This window comes from Carcharodon carcharias, chromosome 3, assembly GCF_017639515.1.
Source record: "Carcharodon carcharias isolate sCarCar2 chromosome 3, sCarCar2.pri, whole genome shotgun sequence".
In the NCBI taxonomy this organism is placed as follows: Eukaryota; Metazoa; Chordata; class Chondrichthyes; order Lamniformes; family Lamnidae; genus Carcharodon; species Carcharodon carcharias.
In genome coordinates this window covers 58279727-58304043 of record NC_054469.1, presented here as the reverse complement: position 1 = coordinate 58304043, position 24317 = coordinate 58279727, and the positions used below count along the sequence as shown (strand labels likewise).

Genomic DNA, 24317 nt, shown 5'->3' with positions numbered 1-24317 from the left:
GTATTATTAATATCTTTTAGTCATTTGGTACCACAGAACTTGAGTATTGTTGAAAAAAGAGACATGTCAAAGTTTTTCATCTTGCAGTCTTCAGGGCATTCACAAAAATACCAAATATGAAAGTAAAGTATAAATTGTTGTTCCCTTCACATTTGGTATTCTTGCAAATGTCCTGATAAGTGCAAGATGAAAAACTTCGACATATCTCTTATTTCAGCGATAATTAATACCTTCCTGGAATGATGCACCCATCCAAATTTGGAACATTAAGAACAGAAACAGATGAATGCTGCACAGCTGCTTCTTTAACTTTTCTAGCAAAACTTCACTTTAAGGGCCTTTATCTTCACAAGCAGCAGCATTGCACCTTTGAATTTCCAGCAGATCTTTTGCTTTCAGACTTCATTTATTTAAAATGACTAATTTTCATAATATCAAACGAAGCAAATTTCAAAAGCAAAAGATTTTAACCCTGTAAATGCAGGTATTGAGGGAGAACCGTATTGATTAAAATTCTGTTTTAGTAGCTTTCTTTTATAAGAATGTTATAACATTTCAGTGTGCTATGTTAAAAACTATGACAAAATAAACTTATGTATAATAAAAAACCATTAACACACACACACGCACAAAAAAATCACCCGGGAACGAGTTACTAAACCATCATTATCATAGACAAGGATACTGAGTGAAATTGACATCAGTTCCAGTTTGGTCTGTTGTACATCTTTAGGTATGCCTTGAAATTATTACTACTTACGGTTGCATTTTCATCACCACCTTCAGTGAAAAACCAGTCGTACTGAAAAAGGAAAATTAATTTTTGTTGTAACTTATTTGCTGATTCAAACAAACAATCTTTAGCAAATGGCCAATTGTAACATGCAGCAAAACAAATAAAAGAAACATACATGTTGTATGAGTGTTTCCACTATTTTGTATTGATCTGGCATGTGAGTAACCATGTGCATCATGTTGTCTTCCGATGTTCTGACGAGGGTTGGACCAAATACAATTGCCAGATTTCTGGGCTCCATCTGAGGACACAACAGTTTTACATCTTTCAAAGCAACAAGCTACATGAAAGCACTAAATTGCAATATCAGTTCACACTAACTATGTACTTTGACTAATGATAGATAACATTGTTAACTATCACAGAACACACATATTTCTCAATTATAATTTCATTAGAAACAAGAAATTACAATGACATATCTGGATATAATATTCTGTGACATTAGCAGAGCTGAGTACTCCATTACTAATAAAAAAAATTAGTATCTTATTAATTTCAGATTGAAAAAGTGAACTCTGAACAACAGTGAAGTTAAAGTCGACCATCACTGCTTCAAGTCAAAATCTCATTCCTGGGGGCAAATTGACAAACCAACAGGTTTCCTAATTTTCACTTAATTTTTAAAAATATACACAATGTTTCAAAGTATTGATGGAATTTGAAGAGAGATACCTTATTTTTTTCAGAGTTTTCTGCTACTGTTTTCAGATGTGCAGAGAGAAATTTTAATGTTTCATAGTGATGATCTGGCAAATCTCGGATCTAAAATGGTTTTAGCATCAACAAAAAAATTAGTATTTAGAAAACAGGTTTAATATTCACCATAAGTAAATTTATATCAGTCATAGATGAGAATTACCAATTTTTTTAAGGTCCTGAGTCTATCCACTGAATCCTCTTTTCTGTTGGCATCTATGAAGTCAGCATATTTGTCTATAACACAAATTGTTTTAGAATGTGCATTATAAATAGTGAAATTGGTAACTTAATGCCAATACTTAAATATAATACTTCCATAAATAGGCATTCTTTGGAGAATTACACTATTTTGAAATCAGCAGGCTATAAAATCATATAGTAAACAGGAATTGGCCAAGCTTGCCCACACATGTGCATTGTGCACCTGTTGCAAGTTCATGGGAAAGATCCTAACAGTCTGAACCAGATTTGAAAAAGCTCCCACAGTTCAAATAACAGCCCCACCAATTTTTCTTTAACAAATAGTAAATTAAAATTAAGTTCAAACTGTAAGGTCAACAAATTAATTGAAATTGAAAGCAAAGACTATTTGAATCATCCTTTGGTAAGAGTGTATCATCTGCTTCAATGTGTGAGCCTCACCTGAACCTAATTGTATACTTCATAAAAATGAATGATTAAATGAGGCTTTCAGTAGCTTAACTACCAAAAAAAATTTCTCTCATTTCTGATTTAAAAAAAAATTCCATAAGAATCATTGTTTTTACTGTAACTACAATGAAGACAACTATTCCACTAGAACTGGATAGTGATCCATTAATTTACAGAATGTAGCTAAACTTTCATTAATACACAACGTAACAGAAAACAGATACACAGTAAACATATGAAAAGACAGAAAGGAAAAGTCTGATCCATCAGTCATAATGCAATTGAGTATCATGAGTGGAATTTAATGTAATTGACGAGGGTTCAAATCGCCAGCTGGGAGAACCGGTGGGAAACCCACACTGGTCAGCATCAGGCCTTCCTGGAGATTCAGACCCTTGGGGGCAGAAATCCCCCATAGGAGGTAAGGGTGGGAGGTGGTTTTCAGCAGCCTCTCACTTTGCAGATCGCTTAATTGTGCACTCATCACCGTTGAAAGAGGGACTCCTCCTAACCCTCCAGAAACACCTGAAAGCACTTTCATGAGCCATCACTAAATTCCACTGGCCTCGGGGATAATTTGTGTCAATTGCCTCAACAATGAGACTAACTGACAACCCACCAAGAGTGGACAAGTTCCCCCATGTGCCCATTCTAACCTCCAACTTTTGTCAGACAATATTTCCACCGCTGGGAGACTAACATCTGGCCTCTCCTGCAATTAAATGGGCGCTGCTTCCATGTTTCCCAACCCAACGGGCTATATTAAATCCCCCAACCTTAACACTCCCTGTTGACCTTCCTACTTGTAGCCATGTAATCATCTCGAAGAGGTACAAAAAGGATTTTAAAAGAGCCCTAGACAAGTTAAGGGATAAATAACGACAAATTCTTCTCAGGTCTTTGTAATGAATCAGAAAAGTTTTTGGAGCTTACAGTGACCGTACGGCACACATAAGCTAACATAACCTGTGTGTGCAATAATATTGGCCACATTAAGAAACTCAACCATCTCCTTTTTGAATTGTTGTAGTAACTTGGCACGAGATGAGCCGGTAACTTGTTACAAGTGTCAACAATTTTCTGCATAAAAAAAGTCTCCTGTTATCCCATGTTTATATAGCTTGTGTGACTCAGCGTTTTCCCTAGCCAGTCTAGTGCAAATCTTCTGTTGGCTTAGACACATTCTGGTGGCCTTTAGCATTTTAAAGGCTAAATAAATCTTTTCAAGCCTAATGTGAAAACTAAGGGCTTTTCACAGAATCTCACAAAGCAGAAGAGGCCCTTCAGCCCATCAAGTCTGCACCTACCTACCCAACCCCATTTACCAGCACTTGGCCCATAGCTTTCAATGTTATGACGTGCCAAGAGCTCATCCAGGTACTTTTTAAAGGGTGTGAGGCAACCTGTCTCCACCACCCACCCAGGCTGTGCATTCTAGACCATCACCACCCTCTGGGTAAAAAAGTTTTTCCTCACATCCCCCTAAACCTCCTGCCCCTCACCTTGAACTTATGTCCCATCGTGACTGACCCTTCAACTAAGAGGAACAGCTGCGCCCTATCCACCCTGTTCATACCCCTCAATCTTGTACACCTCGATCAGGTCACCCCTCAAGTCTTCTCTGCTCTGACGAAAACAACCCAAGTCTATCCAACTTCTCTTCATAACTTAAATGTTTCATCCCAGGCAACATCCTGGTGAATCTCCTCTGCAACCCCTCCAGTGCAATCACATCTTCCTATAATGTGGCTACTAGAACTGCACACAGTATTCTGGCCTCACTAACGTTCTGTACAACTCCAACATGACCTCCCTACTTTTGTAATCTATGCCTCGATTAACAAAGGCAAGTGTCCCGTATGCCTTTTTCACTACCCCACTAACATGCCCCTCCGCCTTCAGAGATCTATGGACACACATACCAAGGTCCCTTTGTTCCTCAGAACTTCCTAGTGTCATGCCGTTCATTGAATACTTCCTTGTCAAATTGCTCCTTCCAAAGTGTATCGCCTCTCACTTTTCAGGGTTAAATTCCATCTGCCACTTATCTGCCCACTTGATCATCCCGTTTATATCTTCCTGTAGCCCAAGACACTCAAACTCACTGTTAACCACCCGGTTTGTGTCATCCGCAAACTTACTAATCCTACCCCCCCACATAGTCATCTATGTTGTTTATATAATTGACAAATAGGGAACCCAGCACAGATCCCTGTGGTACGCCACTGGACACTGGCTTCCAGTCACTAAAGCATCCTTCTGTCATCACCCTCTGTCTCCTACAACTAAGCCAATTTTGAATCCACCTTATCAAATTACCCTGTATCCCATGTGCATTTGCCTTCTTTATAAGTCTCCCATGTGGGACCTTGTCAAAGGCTTTGCTGAAATCCATATAACCTACATCAACTGCACTACCCTCATCTACACACCTGGTCACCTCCTCAAAAAATTCAATCAAATTTGTTAGGCATGACCTCCCTCTGCCATGCAAACTATCCCTGATCAAACCTTGCCTCTCCAAGTGGAGATAGATTCTCTCCTTCAGAATTTTCTCCAATAGTTTCCGCTACCACTGACGTGAGACTCACTGGCCTCTAGTTCCCTGGCCTATCTCTACAGCCCTTCTTAAATAGAACCACATTAGTTGTTCTCCAGTCTTTAAATTCTGGATCATTCTAGTAGATCTCCTCTGAAATTTTTCAAGGGCCTCATTCAATCAGCATGTCAGGGAATGGTCAGTGTTCCGAATGAGCTCCAATTTTCCAAATGAAGTCAAACTACAGTTATCTTGAACTTGTATAAGACACTGGTTCAGCCTCAGCTGGAATACTGCATCCAGTTCTGGGCGCCACACTTTAGGAAGGATGTGAAGGCATTCGAGAAAGTGCAGGAAGGATTCATGAGGATGGTTCCAGAGATGAGGAACTTCAGGTATGAAGGCAGATTGGAGGAGTTGGGACTGTTTACCTTGGAGAAGGGAAGGTTGAGAGGAGTTTTGATAGAGGTGTTCAACATCATGAGGGCTGTAGACAGAGTAGATAGGGAGAAACTGTTCCGACTCATGAAAGAATCACACATGAAAAGGCGTAGATTTGAAGTAACTTGCAGAAACAGCAAAGTGATTTGAGAAAAAGCTTTTTCACACAGAAAGTGGTTAACTTCTGGGGTGCACTGCCTCTGAGTGTGTGGTGGAGGCAGGTTCAATCAAAACATTCAAAAAGGAATTAGGCTGTTTTCTTTTTATTCATTCATGGAACATTGTGGCTGTTGCTGGCTAGGCCAGCATTTATTGCCCATCCCTAATTGCCCTCGAGAAGGTGGTGGTGAGCTGCCTTCTTGAACCACTGCAGTTCATTTGGTGTAGGTACACCCACAGTGCTGCTAGGGAGGGAGCTCCAGGATTTTGACCTAGTGACAGTGAAGGAATGGCAATATATTTCCAAGTCAGAATGGTTTGTGGCTTGATGGGGAACTTTCAGGTGGTGGTGCTCTCATCTACCTGCTGCCCGTCTTTCTAGGTTGTAGCAGTCAAACCTGTAGCAGGTGTGAAAGGTGCTGTTTAAGGGGCCTTGATGAGTTCCTGCAGTGCATCTTGTAGATGGTACACACTGCTGCCACTGTGCACCAGTGGCGGAGGAATGGAACGTTTGTGGATGGGATGCCAATCAAGCTGCTTTGTCCCAGGTGGTGTCAAGCCTCCTGAGTGTTGTTGGAGCAACCAGGCAAGTGGAGAGTATTCCATCATAGTCCTGACTTGTGCCTTGTAGATGGTGGGCAGGCTTTGGGGAGTCAGGAGATTAGTCACTCGACGCAGAATTCGTCATCTCTGACCTGCTCTTGTAGCCATAGTATTTATATGGTCAATAGTAACCCCCAGAAAGTTGAAGAGGAAGAATGTGCAGGGTTATGGGGAGAAGGAGAGGGAATGGTACTAAATGAATTGCTCATTCGGAAAATCAGTGTAGACATGATGAGCTGAATGGACTCCTTCTGCGCTGTAACAATTTTGTGATTCTGTAAAGTCTCTTTTACAGGGACACCACAGTGCAATTTAACTATATTGCTGTCCCGATGTTCTGCACCTTTTAGGTGCATCAGGATACCATTAAAGCTAAATTGACTATCCCTAGTCTTATCACTATGTTATTTTAGGCAAGTCAATTACAGTATCAATAAATCTCTCAGCTGATATGTCCTCTGCACTACATTAATTGTCTCCCATTTACAAAGGTTGAAAAGGATTACTGACCACTCATTGAACTATCCAGTCAAATTGAAAAGACAGTGATAGAATGGTTACAGCACAGAGTTGGCCTATCATGTCTGTGCTGACCCTCTGAAGGAGTGATTGACCTAGTATCACTTCCCAGTCTTTTCCCCATGGACCTGAAGATTTTCCCTTTTCAGAAATGATCCAGTTTCCTTTTGAAAGTCTCAATTGACGCTGCCTCCACCATACTCTCAAGCAATGCATACCAGATCCTAACCACTTGCTGCATGAAAAAATTTTCATGTTACCATTGCTTCTTTTGCCAATTACGTTAAATCTGTTGTCAGGAATACTTTGGGAGTTCAGAGCTACACTAGATTTAAAAGCATTCAGTAAACCCTGAAGGGTTGTAAAATCCATTTCTATTTTTCTTTCCGTTTGTGGAACGTGGACATTGCTGGCTAGGCCAGCATTTATTGTTCATCCCGAATTGCCCTTGTTCAGAGGGCATTTAAGAGCCAACCACATTGCTGTGGGTCTGGAGTCACATGTAAGCCAGACCAGGTAAGGACAGCTGATTTCCTTCCCTAAAGGACATTAGTGAACCAGATGGGTTTTTACAACAACCGACAATGGTTTCATGGTCATCATTAGACTTTTAATTCCAGATTTTTATTAAACTCAAATTCCACCATCTGCCGTTGTGGGATTCAAACCCAGGTCCCCAGAGCATTACACCCTTATTCAAAAAAGGTTTTAAAGATAAGCCCAGCAACTACAAGTCAGTGAGTTTAACTCTGTGCTAGAGAAGCATTTTGAAACAATATTTGGTTAGTTAAGGAAAACCAGCATCCTGTCTAACTAACTTGCTTGAGTTTTTTGAGGAGGTAACACAGAGGGTAATGTTGTTGGTGTGGTGTACATGGATTTGCAAAAGGCATTTGGTAAAATGCCGCACAACAGACTTGTGAGCAAAGTTGGAGCTTATGGAGTAAAAGGGACAGTAGCATTACTACTCCAGCGACAATGCCATTATGTCATTGCCTCCCCCAATTTTCAGATCAAAGGAGGAATTTTAAATGAGTGATACTCAACAAAAGGCCTGTTTGAAGACATCCCAGAGCATGCCATGCCTTCATGGAGATGGCTGGAGCTTAGGGAAAATCTCTGGTTTTAGTGTATCTATTGTTTGCTGAGAGATTTTGTTGCAGTTTGGACCTGGTGTGTACAGTTTACAACTCACAGAGAAAGAAGCCAAAGTAAATGACAGTTATTTAGACTTGCAGTTTAAGCAGCGAAGATGCCAACTTCTTCATTTATTACGTGCAATGCAGGTGAGGCTTAATCTCAGTTTGGATTTCATGAGGGAAAAGAAATTGGAAGATTTGTTCTAGCTTGTAGCTAGTGGGAAAAAAATCTACAGTTTTCCTCCATGTCTTCTGGCAAAAAATAAGCAACCAGCAGATTAGCATGCAAGTGTTGAGAAAATAACTAGAACAAGGGGCATCCACAGTCAAGAGATGGTAAATGAAAGTTTTATCTCAGAATATGGAGGAGAATTAAAGTAGTTTCCAAAGGACTGTGGCATACTTATCGGTGGTAAGCAAATAAGTAAATAACTTTAAGATTGATGTGTCTTATAAGGAAAAGGCTTGGAGAAAGTAAGGAGCAAAACTAAGTGCATAACATAAGACTATAGGTTATAATTTTGTAAGTTTTTAAGACCGCTTGTTTTGCTTAATTCTTTAAATTCAATAAAGTTAATGATTTTTTGGAAAACATAGAACCTTATGGCGTGGTTCTGTTGATTATATTACTGAGTGTTCGGATTTCTCATTAAATGTTAAGGTCCCTAATCATAACACAATGCCCTCTTGTACTCAATCCTTCCACTAATTGGAACAGTTTCTCCCCATCTACTCTGCCCAGACCCCTCATGATTTTGGATACTTCTTTAAATCTCCTCTCAACCTACCTTCCCCCAAGGGGAACTGCCCTAACTTCTCCATCTTTCTACATAACTAGAGTTCCCACTTCCTGGAACCATTCTTGTGAATCTTTTCTGCACCCTCTCTTATGCCTTCACATCCTTCCTAAAGTGTGCTCCTCAGAACTAGATGCAATATTCCCGTTGAGGCCAAAGCAGTGAGATCAAACCAGTGTTTTATAAAGGTTTAACAAAATTTCCTTGCTTTTATACTTTATGCCCCTATTGATAAAGCCCAGAATGCCATATGCTTTACTAACCATTCTCTCAACCTGTCCTGCCACCTTCTATGACTTATGTGCTTATACACCCAGGTCCCTCTGTTCCTGCACCCGCTTTAGAATTGTACCCATTATTTTATATTGTCTCTTCCTAACAAAATGAATCACTTCCACTTCTCCGCATTCAATTTCAGCTGCCATTTCTTGGCCCATTCCACCCACCTGTTCATGTCCTTTTGAAGTTCTACACAATCCTCCTCCTCCTCATGGTTCACAATTCTTTGAAATTCCATGCCATCTGCAAATTTTGAAATTGTGCTCTGCACACCAAAGTCTAGGTCATTAATATAGACCAGAATGAGCAAGGATCCTAACACTGATCCCTGGGGAATTCTTCTATAAATGTTTCTTCAGTCCGAAAAACAACCACTTACCACTACACTTTGTTTCCTGTCACTCAGCCAATTTTGCATCCATGTTGCTACTGTCCCTTTTACTCCATAAGCTCCAACTTTGCTCACAAGTCTGTTGTGCGGCATTTTACCAAATGCCTTTTGCAAATCCATGTACACCACACCAACAACATTACCCTCTGTGTTACCTCTTCAAAAAACTCAAGCAAGTTAGTTAGACAGGATGCTGGTTTTCCTTAACTAACCAAATATTGTTTCAAAACGCTTCTCCAGCACAGAGTTAAACTCACTGGCTTGTAGTTGCTGGGCTTAGCTTTACAACCTTTTTTGAATAAGGGTGTAACATTTGCAATTCTCCTGTCCTCTGGCACTACCTGAGTCAAACAAAAGGTTGGAAAATTATGACCAGTGCCTCTGCAATTTCTACTCTCACTTCCCTCATCTTTGGATGCAGTCCCGGTTCCTGATCAATTTATATACAGACAGCCTGCCCAATGCCTCCTCCTTATCAATTTTAAACACTTCAAGTGTCTGAATTATCTCCTCCTTCACCATGACCTGTGAAGCATCTTCTTCCTTGGTAAAACAGTTGCAAACTATTAATTTAATACCTCAGCTATACCTCCTGCATCTATGCATAAATCCCCTTTCTGGTCCCTAATCAGCCCCACTCTTCCTCTTACCACCTTTTTACTATTTATATTCTGAAAGAAGACTTTTGGATTCCCCTTTACATTAGCTGTCAGTTTCTTTTCATACTCTCTTTGTTTCTCTTATTTGCTTTTTCAATTCCCTCCTGAGTCTTCTATATTCAGCTTGGTTCTCAATTGTATTATCCATCTGACATCCGTTATAAGCACACTTTTTATTCTTCATCTTAATCTCTATCTCTTTTGTCATCCAGGGAGCTCTAGACTTGTTTGCCTTACCCTTTTCCCTTTTGTGGGAATATACCTTGTCAATACTCTCTTCTTTAAAGGGAGTCCATTGTTCAGTTACAGTTTTACCTGTTAATCTTTGATTCCAATTTATCCCTGCACACTCCTCTCAGTTTGCTTCACAGTGATCCTGCCCTGCTGCACACTCCTGCCGGTCCATATAGTAAAGATCAACAGGTGGTGTGGGAAGGAAGTCCATGACAGAACAGTAACTCTTGGGCTTTGGGTGGAGAGGCTTCACAGGTAAAACAGTTCTTTCTCACCTTGGATTTTTTTTATATTCCATGTTATATATTGCTGGTTTAATCATTTCTCTAAGAATATTTCACTACATAATTTTAAACTTGGGAAAAATGTTATGAGCATTCTTTCAGACTACAAGCACCTTTGGATGTTTTACTAAGTTCAAGGCACAACAGAAATACATGCAGTTTATATTATGCACTACTTATGATTTCTTAATTTCTAAAGGGTACTGACCAATCATGGAGGGTTTGTAGAGGAATGATTCTGGCAATAGGGGCTTCAAGTTATAAAAAGTAATGACTGGTCAACTTGGTTTCATTGGAGAACAAATTGAGAGAAGACCCTAGTTTGCAAAATTCTAACAATCTTCTGAGCAGATTGGACCAAGCCTGTAGCGGGTATTGAAACTGGTGAAAAAATACAAAGTTACCAAGCATTAAGCTAAACTTATAAAATATTCTTCTTCTCTTCCCCCTAACCCCTCACAGAGGGGATGTGTTATCTTAAGAAATTTTCCATATTAGTGGAAAGATACTCAGTATAAACTGGTTCAGACTAATGCAACTTTCCAATGCCTTGCGCTTTTGCATACCTTAACAAAATCTTTTTTAAAAACAAGAAATATTACAGACCATGGTAAATCTGTTAATGAACAGGTTAACAATGATTCCTATCTCTGAAACACGCTCCAATGTCCTTTACTTCTAAAATGGAAAATACTATTTTTCATACAAGAATGATTCAAAGAGACTACAAAAATCAGAGATATACTTACCATTTGTAAAGAGGGGTTCTGGAAGTTTTCTGAAGAAGGATTTCAGTAAACTACTGATAACATTCAGATCTCGCCATTTCTGCGTTTAAAACATTTTAATGGAAAACAATTTTATTTCTATTAATTTTAAAACCATTTACACAAATATTTCTAAAGGCATTCAAACAGAAGGTCTCAGAAACTTACATCATCCAAAAGATCAATATCAGTCACTCCTTTATTGAGTTCCTCTTGTAAGCTCGAGATAGCAGCATTATTTCCAGGGACTCTGTAGATTCCTGTGTACTCAAGTCCTTTATCTTCAACTAAATTGCAGCAAACCTCAACGATCAGTGGTACATACTAGAAAACACAACATGAAATAAGTTTAGAAAAACACCACACTGCATTTTATAAAACTGTATTTGAGTAGGACAATTAATAATTTAGTTGAGAGCCTTTAAAGGCATTTCAGTGCCACATAATAATTGCACTGGAATTCCATTCCACAATTCTCCATATAATAAAGCCTGAGCTTAGGCAGTCAGTGTTTTTTTTATTTTATTCATGATATTCAGGTTACGATGAGAAGGAAAAGAGGGGTTTTTAGTAGGAACAAGGGAAGCAAATCAGCGGAGGCATTAGTGGAGTACAGAAAGTGCAGGGTGGAGCTTAATAAAGCAATTAGGAGAGCAAAGATGGGATATGAGAAAGCTCAGGCTGGTAAAAGTAGGGAAAATCCCAAGATATTTTATACATATATCAACGGGAAGAGGATAACCATTGAAAAAGTAGGGCCCATAAGGGACCAAGGGGGCAATCTATAGGTGGAGCCAGAGGACATCGCTAGAGTGTTGAATGAATACTTCACATCCATCTTCATCCAAGAAAATGAGGATGAAGGTATCGAACTCAGGGAGAGAGAGCAAATTGATATAGGGAGTGACAAGGTATCGGAGGTGTTGGTAAGCTTAAAAGTGGACAAATCTCCAGGTCCGGATGATTTGTGTCCCAGGCTGCTGAGGGAGGCAAGGGAGGATATCACAGGGGCTCTGAGCTAAATTTTTAGTTCCTCTCTGGCCACGGGGAAGGTGCCAGAGGACTGGAGAACAGCTAATGTGATTCAGTCATTTAAGAAGGGTTGTAGAGTTAAGCCAGGGAACTACAAGCCAGTGAGTCTCATGTCAGTGGTAGGGAAACTATTGGAGAAAAATCTGAAGGAGAGAATCTATCTCCACTTGGAGAGGCAAGGTTTGATCAAGGATAGTCAGCATGGCTTTGTCAGAAGGAGGTCATGCCTAACAAATTTGATTGAATTTTTTGAGGAGGTTACCAGGTGCGTAGATGAGGGTAGTACAGTTGACGTAGTTTATATGGATTTCAGCAAAGCCTTTGACAAGGTCCCACATGGGAGACTTAAAGAAAGCAAATATACATGGGATACAGGGTAATTTGATAAGGTGGATTCAAAATTGGCTTAGTTGTAGGAGACAGAGGGTGATGACAGAAGGATGCTTTAGTGACTGGAAGCCAGTGTCCAGTGGCGTACCACAGGGATCTGTGCTGAGTCCCCTATTATTTGTCATTTATATAAACGACATAGATGACAATGTGGGGCATAGGATTAGTAAGTTTGCTGATGACAAAAAGATTGGCTGGGTGGATAACAGTGAGGTTGAGTGTCTTGGGCTACAGGAAGATTTAGATGGGATGGTCAAATGGGCAGATAAGTGGCAGATGGAATTTAACCCTGAAAAGTGTGAGGCAATACACTTTGGAAGGAGTAATTTGACAAGGAAGTATCCAATGAACGGCATGACACTAGGAAGTTCTGAGGAACAAAGGGACCTTGGCGTGTGTGTCCATAGATCTCCGAAGGCAGAGGGGAATGTTAGTAAGGTGGTGAAAAAGGTATATGTGACACTTGCCTTTATCAATCGAGGCATAGATTACAAAAGTAGGGAGGTCATGTTGGAGTTGTATAGAACCTTGGTGAGACCACAGCTGGAGTACTGTGTGCCGTTCTGGTCGCCACATTATAGGAAGGATGTGATTGCACTGGAGGGGGTGCAGAGGAGATTCACCTGGATGTTGCCTGGGATGAAACATTTAAGTTATGAAGACAGGTTGGATAGACTTGGGTTGTTTTCGTTGGAGCAGAGAAGACTGAGGGGCAACCTGATCGAGGTTTACAAGATTATGAGGGGCATGGACAGTGTGAATAGGGAGCAGCTGTTCCCCTTAGTTGAAGGGTCAGACATAAGAGGACATAAGTTCAAGGTGAGGGACAGGAGGTTTAGGGGGGATGTGAGGAAAAACCTTTTTACCAGAGGGTGGTGACAGTCTGGAATGCACTGTCTGGGAGGATGGTGGAGGCGGGTTGCCTCACATCCTTTAAAAAGTACCTGGATGAGCACTTGGCATGTCATAACATTCAAGGCTATGGGCCAAGTGCTGGTAAATGGGGTTAGGTACATCAGGTGCTTCTCATGTGTCGGTGCAGACTCGGTGGCCTGAAGGGCCTCTTCTGCACTGTGAGATTCTGAGACATGGTGATGCCAGCAAGCACACATTTATTCCTCCTTTCTATCCACGCAAAGATGGTGCCAAAAGATCTTATAATTGATCCACTATAATCCTAGTTAAGGGTTTTAGTCATCTAATCTAAAACACATCAGGGTCAGAATTATTTTTGAATATCTTGTTTATCAAGCTAATGAATTGAGCGAACATAAACAATAAAGTTATCTCTGAAAACTAGCTTTCACAGACCCCACCCTTTCATCTGTCACTTGCTCAAAACCCATTACACTTGTAACTTTTCCAATTCTGATAGGTCACAGACCTGAAACGTTAACTTTTTCGCCCTCCACTGATGCAGTCAGGCTTGGTGCGTATTTCTAGCATTTTTCATTTTTATATCAGATTTCCAGTATCTGCTGTATTTTGCTTTTGTATTAATTTGCAATTTACACTTTTCTTCTAAACCTCTGGAAGCTAGTTTTCAGCGAAGATGATAAAGTTGTGGAAAGAGATCTTGTATCCAATCTATTGATTGGTAACTTCTTAAAAAAAAATATCGACATGAAGGATCATGACTAAAGAATGGGTCAGAACTTCCATGGAATGGCAATCACAGTTGGATTTCCACTCCCCTCCTAGTTACTTACACTAAAATTCAGCTTCACCTTCCTCCCAACCTTCCGGCTCGGGCTGGGTGAGAAAAGTGCAGTGCAGCTGTCCAGGAATCCTCTCAGTCCAGTGCAGCAGAGTCAGGGGAAAAGAAGCCACACCTCCCCTTTTTACTGTTCTAGACACTGGAAAGCAGGTAAGCTTAAAGTCCCAGTCACTTTGAGAAGCCAGGGAGAAGGTAAATGCGAAGAATGGGGTTGTCAGGTAGCCAGTGAGGTTAGGGGGGGTGTCAGATAGTCAATGGGTGTGGGTCAGGTGGTCAATGGGGGCGGGTCAGATGGTCAATCAATGGGGAGGTTGGGTGGGTGATCAGTGGGTGGGGCAAAAAATCAGGAGCTCAGTGGTGCAGGGCAAATCGCATGATCAGTGAGAGGGTGGAAAAAATGATCAGTAGGGGGTAAAATCAGGTGATCAGAGGAGGAGGGGTAAAAAAAAATCAGGTGTTCGGGGTGGAGGGAAGGGAAGTTTCAGATGTTCGGCGAGGAGAGGAGTATCATGTGATCAGCGGGGTGGGGGAGAAAATCAGGAGATCAGCTGGGGGGGAGAAAATCAGGTGATCGGCTTGGGTGAGGGGGGGGGGCAGCATTTCAGTGATCAGTGGGTTGGGCGGGGAAGGGGGTTGTCAGAGAGGCAGGCATGGATGCAGTGCATGCTATAATTATCCAGGAGTTAGAAGATGTTTCAATTCTTTTAACTTTTCCTGAGTAACTATTCCTGCAAGTCAGTTGGTTCACACTGCAGGGTAATTGCCAATGGAAGTTAGAGCTTCCCGGGTAATTTCCAAGCAAACCTTGCGTGGGGACGTCTGAGGGTCCCCGCTGCATCTTTGGGGTACCCTCCGGTACAATGCCCCAGAGATCGGAAGTTATGGGCCAATATTTGGTCCAAGATACCAGTGAGGTTGAAAAGAGTAAGTGAAAAAAGTAAATCAGGAATTAGCAAGTAGTTAATCTCAGCGGTGAGTTTAGAAAAGCGATCGCCATAAAAATAAAGAAGGGGCTGAATTTTCCTGGCCCGTGATAGCTGACTTAGAGCTGGGGGAACCAGGAAAATAGGGTGCAGCTGTATTGGGATGGCTCCCCAACATATTCCTGTTGCCAGGGAACTTTCCCAGGGTGGGCTGGGAGTTAGATTGACTGCAAGGAGGTTGGTAGCCAATTTTGCTGGTTAAGGCCCCGAATAGGGGTTATTTGGTAGCCTCAACATCATTTTGCTGCCGGCTCCAAGCCGCAACAACGAGGCCACAAGAAAGAAATTCATAATCTCAGCTGATTCCATTGCAGTGGAAGGGATTCCCCACCATCCTGATGGATCCTTCAGCCTAGATGCTGTTTTCTTACTTACAAGACACCCTTGAACTACCAGGACAGCACCCATCTGTCCTCGTGGGACTGCCGATGCTCCATAGCTGCCATCCTGCTGGCCTACAGCATCAAGAGCCCACCTATCATCCTTAATTGGACTATGAGCTTGGAGGCTACCAATTAAGAGGCCTCCTCTCAGGAGATTGCTAAGTCAGCCTTACTCCTGGCCAAACGTGGGCCTGTGGGAATATCCAGCCCAAAGGGAGTGAGGGAAGGCAAGGGAGTTTCAAAGTTTTGAAAAAGGGAGTTAGATTGGAGGATTGCAAAATTAGTCCTGAAAACATGGAAGGAGGAATAACATAGCTGATGTTATATATTTGCAACTTAGTAAAGAGAAGGGAAAGCTCAGAGCAATACCAAAGCAGTACAGATAAAAGTGAGAAAGACAGGAAAATAGAGTGCAGTAGAGAGAGCAACACACCAAGCATTAATGAAGAAAGGTCATAGGGAGTGTGAGAGAAGTATTAGAAGAGACTCCCCAATTAGAAAAGCACTATTCAAATTTTGGGCAGATTCAGCTATAAAGAATTAAGTGTTGTTGGGAATAAAATAGTTTAGCATGAAAAAGTGAATATCAGGGTGCTTATTAAAGTCATAAAAAGTAAGAGGCAGCTGTTGGTTTGATTTATGTAAGGTATTAAAACTGGTGAAGATTTGAATTATCTCTGTCTCAAAGGCAATGGAAGAGATTAAGATGTAAGAATTGAATCACTGCTGGAGGTAGTGGAGTTATAATCTGAAGGTCGTTGATGAATTAATTTACAGAGTGAATATGGTTGGTGATGAGCAGAGGAGGTATTAATATAAAGAACAGAGTGACGAATCTGAGTTAATGCAAAAGGAACCAGCATTAAACATAACACAGTAATAGAAGAGGAGACTAGTTAGTCATGAACACCATTTTGGTATGTTGAAGAATCATATCATGCTATTCTGTTTAGAAGCTTAAGGCTTTGAAGATGCCCAAGGTAATGTAATGGCAGGTGCTCAAATACAAAAGCTTCCCAGAAATATAGTAAGATCCCTGGTGGAAAAAAAATGCCTAAAGCCACATCGGTATTCATGCATTAGGCTGAAACCTCTGAGGTAGTGAATAATTTATGAGTTTCACAATTTTCAATGCCAAGTGGGAGAAAAGGAGAGACAATGTCCAAAATAGGGCAAGCAAATGTAGGTGACACCATTTTCAAGAGAGCTCATGAACAAAAAACTCTCTTTGTAGTAAGATCATGTTACTTCAGTGATTAAATCTTAAATACAGGAAAATACCAACTTCATGTCACAACAATCTTCACTGGACTCATTATACCTTATTGTGAACAGCTGGTGGACAATCATCTAGTCTGACACCAAATGTTACACCAGGACCAGGTTTCTTTTCAAAGGTTTTTCTCATTATGCTAGGAATGCCTCTTCGCCATGTTCCCTTGTCTTTTGGCGGACTTGTGTCATCTGAATGGCAAAACAATCTCCCATTGGTATGATTACACAGAAGAAAGAATATTTAGCAAATATTCCACCATTAACAGGAAAGATCCAACACGATAATAGGTAGTGATTCACAATTATTGCTGGGTTAATCTATGTACTGATCTCATTAAATACTAGTTATGTTTTTGTAAATAAAAATGTTTACTATCAATATAGTTTCAGGTGAACATTTAAATGGCACTTGTGAATTACCAGGTTTTCTATATCTTGTTGGTTTTCCATTAATATTCACTTCCAAAACTTTTCAATAAAACTCCCTAAGTACTATAAAAGCTGGGGTATATTACATCCTCAAATAGGTTATAATGCTCACAAACTGCACCTAAAAAAATCTTGCCAGGTATGCACCAGATTTTAACTACCGAAATGTTAAGTTACAGCACAAAAACAAACCATTTGTCTCTATTGGTCTTTGCCTGCATTTATGCTCCACATGTGCCTCTTCCAACTTCTTATCACCTAATCCCATCAGCATATTCTTCTATTCTTTTCTCCTTCACATACTTAGCCGGCCTCCCTTTAAATGTGTCATTTGTGTGAATGCTGTGTCAGCAATGGCTCAATTGACAGCACTTTTGCCTCTGATTTAGAAGGCTGTGGATTCAAGTCTCACCCCAGGACTTGAACACAAAAATCAAGGCTGACATTTCAGTGCAGTACTAAAGGAATGCTGCACTGTTGAAAGTACTTTCTCTCAGATGAGACACAGAAGATCTCATGGCACTATTTCAAAGAAGAGCAGGGGAAAGTGCCGAAGGGGAGTCATATTGTATGATAAACATTAACTCTGTTTCTCCCTCCACAGCTGCTGCCAGACCTGCTGAGTTTTTCCAGCACTTTGTTTGAATTTTGCCTCCTGGCCAATATTTATCCCTCAAGGGTGCGGTGGCATAGTGGTTTTGTCACTGGACTAGTATTCCAGAGACCTAAGGTAAAACTCAGCAGACGGTGAAATTTGAATTCAATAAAAATTTGAAATGAATAGTCTGATGATGACCATGAAACCTTTGCTGATTGTCAGAAAAAAAAACATCTGATTCACTCATATCCTTTAGGGAAGGAAATCTGTTGTCTTTACCTAGTCTGGCCCACATGTGACTCCAGAACCACAGGCTGACTCTTAAATATCTCCTAAACAAGGGCAGTTAGGGATGGGCAATAAATGCTGGCCTAGCCAGTGATTCCCACATCCCATGAACAAAAAAAAATCAACATCACAAAAAAAATTCTCTGGTCATTATCACATTGTTGTGTGTGGGAGTTTTCTACTTTACAACAGTGACTACACTTCAAAAGTACATCTGCTGTAAAATGCTTCGAGACCTCTGGTGGTAATGAAGGGCGTCTTATAAATGCAAGTCCTTCTTTCTATATCATTTATCATACTTCTTGCCTGACATCGAGTCTTGGGAGAACAGAAATTTCCTCCAACAAAATATTGGAAAGACCAACAAAGCCCAAGCCCACCCCTGTCTCAGCTCAGTTGCTGCTGAAATCCTCATCCATGTTTCTGTTACCTCTAAGCTTGAGTGTTCCAAACCTCTCCTAACTGGCCTCCCAAATTCTACTGCCTGTAACTTGAGCTCATCCAAAACTCTGCTGTCCGTTTTCTAACACACACCAAGTGCTGTTCACTCTTCAGCCCTGTGCTTACTAATCTCCTGGTCCAGCAACATCTCTACTTTAAAATTGTTATCCTTGTTTTCAAATCCCTCCCTATCTCTGTAACCTCCTCCAGCCCCACCATCCTCAAGAGACATTTACACTCCTCCAATTCTCTAATTTTAATACCTTGCCACAGACAGCTGTGCATTCAGCTGCCGAGCATTTAACCATTGAAATTCCCTCCCTAAACCTCCCTGCCTTTCTTCATTCAGAGGGTAGTGAACCTATGGAATTCTCTATCACAGAAAGCTGTGGAGGCCAAATCACTGAATATGTTTAAGGAGGAAATAGAAAGATTTCTTGACTCCAAAGGTGTTAACGGGTACAGGGAGAGAGTGAGAGTATGGTGTTGAGATAGAAGATCAGCCATGATCATATTGAATGATGAAGCAGGCTCTAAGGACCAAATGACCTACTCCTGCTCCTATTTTTTTAGGGTGACATGTTCCACATTCTTGCCACTCTTTGAGTAAAGAAGTTTCTACTGAATTCCCTATTGGAATTATTGTGTATCTTATATTTACGACCTCTAGTTTTGGACTCTGCCCACATTTTCTCTAAGTCTACCCTATCAAACCCCATCATGTAAAGACCTCGGTCAAGTCACTCCTCAGCCTTCTCTTTGCTAGAGAAAAGATCCTCAAAAACCCATTCAGTCTGTTCTGATAAGTATATCTAAGTTCTGCTATCATCCTTATGAATCTTATTTGCATGTTCCTTTACCTTTTCTTTATAATATGGAGGCTAGAACAATACTTAAAATGTGCCCAAAGTTTAACACAAGTTTAATAACTTTACTGCTTTTCAATTCCATCCCTCTTGAAATGAGTCCCAGTGCTTGCCTTACTGTTAACCTTATTAACTTGTGTCACTACTTTTTTAGTGATTTGTGTATTTATGCTTCTAGATCCTGTTGCTCCTCTATCCATTTCGGACTCTTATTATCCAAGCAATACATGGCTTCCTTGCTCCTGCTACCAAAACATACTGTAAGATACACTTAACTCTGCCGACATGCATTCACTAATTACACACCAATTCTGCAATTTGTTTTACTGCATTTTGTTGTATTCTTCCTTTGCATTAACTACACCTCCCAATTTGGAGTCAGCTGCAAATTCTGAAACAGTACTTAAAACATAGTTTGTGCATATTACTACTTTTAAACCAAGATATTGCAGCAAACTACAATTAATAGGAAGTAATTAAAGTGGAAAAACATGAAGCACTAAACAGAACAGTGAAAACCACCTGGTCACCTGGATAAATGACGATTTCTATCCACTTAAGTGAAATTGACTAATATTGAAAGAAGTAGAAATTTAAAGGAAACCAGCACTGGACAGTTTTTAAACATATAATGAAACATTACTTATAAGTTTTCTTTCCAACTCTTGCTTTGGAGAATGTGGGCTCTTTGGATCGGTTTTGGATCCCAAGAAGGTCTGCCTAATACTGAGAGTCTGGCGAGGTGTTTTAGGAGATGGTTCTGTCTTGCTGCCAGAAGTACTGAAAAGAAAAGATATTCCAATAAGTGGCCATTTTATTAGAATCATTGCTCAAACCCTAACATTAGATTTTTTTCCTTTACAGTATAGTGCACTCACTGAAACATGGACCAATATCAATAATAGACATAGCTCCCATTACCCACCAATCTTCAATAGAATATATAGTGCCAGAGAAGGCAGGGTTTCTGATCCCCAAGCATTTTGCATTGTCTGGTGACAGTTTAAAAAAATGGGTGGTTGTGTACTTTGAAACCACAGCCACAGAAAACTAGACCAGAATATTAAGATTACTTACTTCATCATGGTACTGTATTCTTTGATCTTCCTGCTAATTAAATCTCTGCTTGTAACTCCTGTGTCCTACAAATTAAAGTAATGGTACATATTATTCCTTTTCTTTAAACAAATACACCAATGTGCAATAAAGCTGTACACAATAGGCGCTAATAGAAAATTACAGTGCCTAAGGAGTTATTTTAAGAGTGCATCACAAAACAGGGGCTTGTAACAAGACATGAAACTTTGTGGAGTTTAGCTTATCATAAAAACTAGAATGATCTTTCTTTTTTTTTTCACCCCTTTCCTATTTCTACTTAGTTCTGTCGAAGGGTCATGAGGACTCGAAACGTCAACTCTTCTTCTCCGCCGATGCTGCCAGACCTGCTGAGTTTTTCCAGGTAATTCTGTTTTTGTTTTTATTCTTTTAACATGATAATTGTTAAGGAATACCAATCAACCTTCTCTGGCCAGGAAATGAATTAAAAACGTGGAGTGTCATTCCTTGGAGAATTGTTGGAGATTTTAAGATTGTCAAGTTTTAAAATGTTTCTTGCCTTTCCTTTCTGACTTTTATTGTCTATCAAACCAATTTTTCTTTCCCTCCCAATTTTGACATTGATGTTGGATTAACACACACCTACTCACACCTTCCTTTATTCACTTCTTTATCCTTAAATCTCATTGTGTGATGAGATGCAGCATTGTTCCACTCATACACCAAGATCTCAGATACCCTGTGGTCCTTGTGCTGTTTTCAGCTCGCACCTCCAGCAATTAACAGAGAAAAACACTTATTCAACTGAAGGGTACAGGAAGAAGTCTAATGGGGCATGCAAGAAATTTATACACAATGCAATGAGCAGATGCCCTGCTCCTGTAAGTTCCAGTCCTTTTCGTTTTTGTTTGTGGAATCTTAGTTTACTAATTATCTGAAAAACAACATCTCCCAAAGTGTTGTAGTCCCTTAGGTTTACATGGAACTGCCACCCTCGATTATGTGCTCAAGTCTTGGAATGGGATTTAAAGCTACAACCTCCAAATTTAACATAAAAATGTTACCAACCAAGCCAAGCTGGAAAACTGGACATGCGACCAGAATGCACTCTTATTTACTGAACATTAGCTTTTGAAATGATGGTATTTGAAGCAAAATAATAATGAATATTTTTTCTTATTCATTTATGGGATGTGGGTGTTGCTGGCTAGGCCAGCATTTATTGCCCATCCCTAATTGCCTTTTTGACCCGTTGCAGTCCTTGGGGTGTAGGCTTACCCACAGTACTGTTAGGGAGGGAGGATTATCTTTGTAATTTTATAATTAGCTGAAGTCCATAAAGGGTCATAGGCAACTCTCACCATTAGAGAGACAATTGGTTATATATAGCTGGAGGGGCACCGCTCCGCAAGCATGGGCAAGGCGAGGAGGCAGGCCTCCATGAACCACCACAGCTGGTACAGGGGTTGAACCTGTGCCATTAGTGTCACTCTGCATCACACTGTAGACTCTAAATGTGTAAACAACATGTTATAAACTGACAAAACTCAAAACTATAGCAGTGTTTTATAATTCAGTAAAGTAATTAAGAACACTCTTACGAAGTTTTAAGATAAATACTGCATCGAATAAGATTTATGAATCCTTGTGCAATTTTGTATGTTAGTTAAATACTTCATGATGTGCATTCATTTTTGAAAATAAGCTCTGATGCTTATTACGGCTGCTTCAGTTGCAAAATACAAATACAAGCTCATAAAATGAATCATACATTTAAGTTCAAAGAATTAGATGTGGAAGGAAACAAAAGCAGAAGAAATGTTGCTCATTTTCTTTTGTTCTACTGGCAAATCACAATATGCACTTACTTCATCATCTAGATTGCTGTTTTCTTGTATGCTCTTAATCCACGCTAACATATCTTCTCGATCCTCCGCCTGAAAGAGGTATTCACACTCGGACGTGGTTAATCGAAACACGTGCTTGCGCTTGGTTTCACTGTACGAGATGTCTATCAAGCAGGCTTTGATGCTGATTGGTTGTTCCTCTTCAATTTGGCCAGATGCATGAGTTGCCTTGTCCTTTTTATCTTTGTACAGGAATAAGGAGTATCCACGAAGAACCACATACATTTGCTTCCATGGCCGAATGCTGCCGCCAACACGCTGTAATATTTAAAACATAGAATTCCAAATGGAAATTGATCATTTTGGTTTACATTTAGAATTTTTAAAAATCCTTTTCTCCCCTTCAGGGAAAAAAATTGATTGAAAAATGATCCAGGCTCATTTGTAAGTCTGTGTATCCCATTGAAAAAGAAAACCCTGTATAATTCTTAAAATAATTCTTCCTATACATGTAGGAAAGAAACACTTACAAATGTATAACACCCCAGCAAACCTTTGAACAGTTTCCACGGTCTGGATTTTAACAGGGGCGGGGCACGTAAAATGTGAGGAGTGCCCGGTCCACTGCCTTCCCACCCACCCTGAACTGACCCCAAAAAACATTAGATGGTTGGTTGCCAAAATCAACACCCCACCCGCCATTTTTAAGTAAAGAATTAAAGGTCAATTGAGCTTGTTACCAAACCAATTGATCTAGGTATTACACTGCTCACACCAGTGGTTGGAGTGAGCAGGGAGGCAGGAGTGGGCAAGCCATTTTAGAGGAACTTGAAAAAGGCGAAGAAGGTCGGGGGGGGCACATCATTCAGGAGGTGCCATGTGCACATCTGGGCCAACCCCCCTACCTCCCAAGATGTTATTCTTCATTGCCTTCCCTCCAAAACTAGCTCCCTAATCCCCTCTCCCCGAGCTCTCGGATCTCTCTCTGCCCAAAAAGCCTGGGGCTTACAACTGAACTAGCAGCCATCACTCTTCATGCTCTTCCTTGCAGTCCTGGCAGTGCCTGCTACTGAGTTCTGGAGCTGCCAGGATTGCTAGAGCTGCTGGCCAATCTCAAGGATGGGACTTCCACAGAGGTGGAAGTAGTCCCACTGTCACCTGTTCAAGCCCATTAGCAGTGCGTTATTGCTGTGGGGCAGGCTCCTTTTACATGAGCTGGCTGTGAGCCAATTCCTTCCGGGGGTGTGTGGGCAAGCAACTGGTGGGAAATTGCAATTGGGCAATACCCCTTGAAGCAACTAAAATCAGCTTTAATATACATCTCACCATTCCTCTGGCACTATGAATTGGAACATAAAAATGGTGCACACTCAAATTTTCACTTTTATCCAGGATATTGGGAAAAAGGAGAATTAGATCATTTAGCATTTTCCAATTGTTTCACTACCCAAGATGATTATGGTTGCTGATCTACAACCTATCGCCATATATCTGCCTTTGCCCCTTATCCCTTAATACCTTTGATTAACAAAAGCGTACCAATTCCAAGTTTTAAAATTAGCAGTTGATCTACATCAATTGTCATTTGTGGAAGAGAGTTCCAAACTTCTACTACCCTTTTCGCTTAGAAGTGTTACCTAATTTCACTTCTGAAAGAAGCAGACTCTAGACTATTTGCCCTAGTCCTAGATTTCACAATCAGTGGAAAAACTCCTATCTATCTACCCCCCTAAATATGTTGAAAACGTCATATTAAATCATCCCTTAACCATCTAAATTCCAGGAAATGCAACCCTAGTTTGTGCAATCTCTCCTTGTAATTTAACCCTTGGAGTCTAAGTATCATTACAATAAATCTATGCTGCACTTCCTCCAAGGCCAACAAATCCTTTCTAAAGTATGGTGCCCAGAACTGCTCATGAGTGTGGTCTAACCCAGAGTGTTGTATATGTGAAGCATGATTTCTACTCCCATGTATTCTAATCTCTAGATATAAAGGAAAGCACTCTAGAAGCCTTTTGATCATTAACATGTCATGAAAAGACACAAGAA

At 40.4% G+C, this 24317-nt stretch overlaps 1 protein-coding gene across 3 annotated transcripts in view; it reads right to left on the bottom strand.

The window, feature by feature from the left end:
• Window positions 1-24317, bottom strand: part of LOC121275892 (rho GTPase-activating protein 21-like) — a 271818-nt gene that overhangs the window by 17917 nt on the left and 229584 nt on the right. For all 3 annotated transcript variants that reach the window (XM_041183702.1, XM_041183703.1, XM_041183704.1), the window contains 10 exons: window positions 22287-22583; window positions 20440-20504; window positions 20006-20142; window positions 16787-16929; window positions 11129-11284; window positions 10943-11021; window positions 1659-1732; window positions 1472-1561; window positions 912-1037; window positions 761-802 (listed from right to left, as the gene is read on the bottom strand). In XM_041183702.1, the coding sequence (XP_041039636.1) occupies window positions 761-802; window positions 912-1037; window positions 1472-1561; window positions 1659-1732; window positions 10943-11021; window positions 11129-11284; window positions 16787-16929; window positions 20006-20142; window positions 20440-20504; window positions 22287-22583 (1209 nt within the window). The remainder of the gene's footprint in view (window positions 1-760; window positions 803-911; window positions 1038-1471; window positions 1562-1658; window positions 1733-10942; window positions 11022-11128; window positions 11285-16786; window positions 16930-20005; window positions 20143-20439; window positions 20505-22286; window positions 22584-24317) is intronic.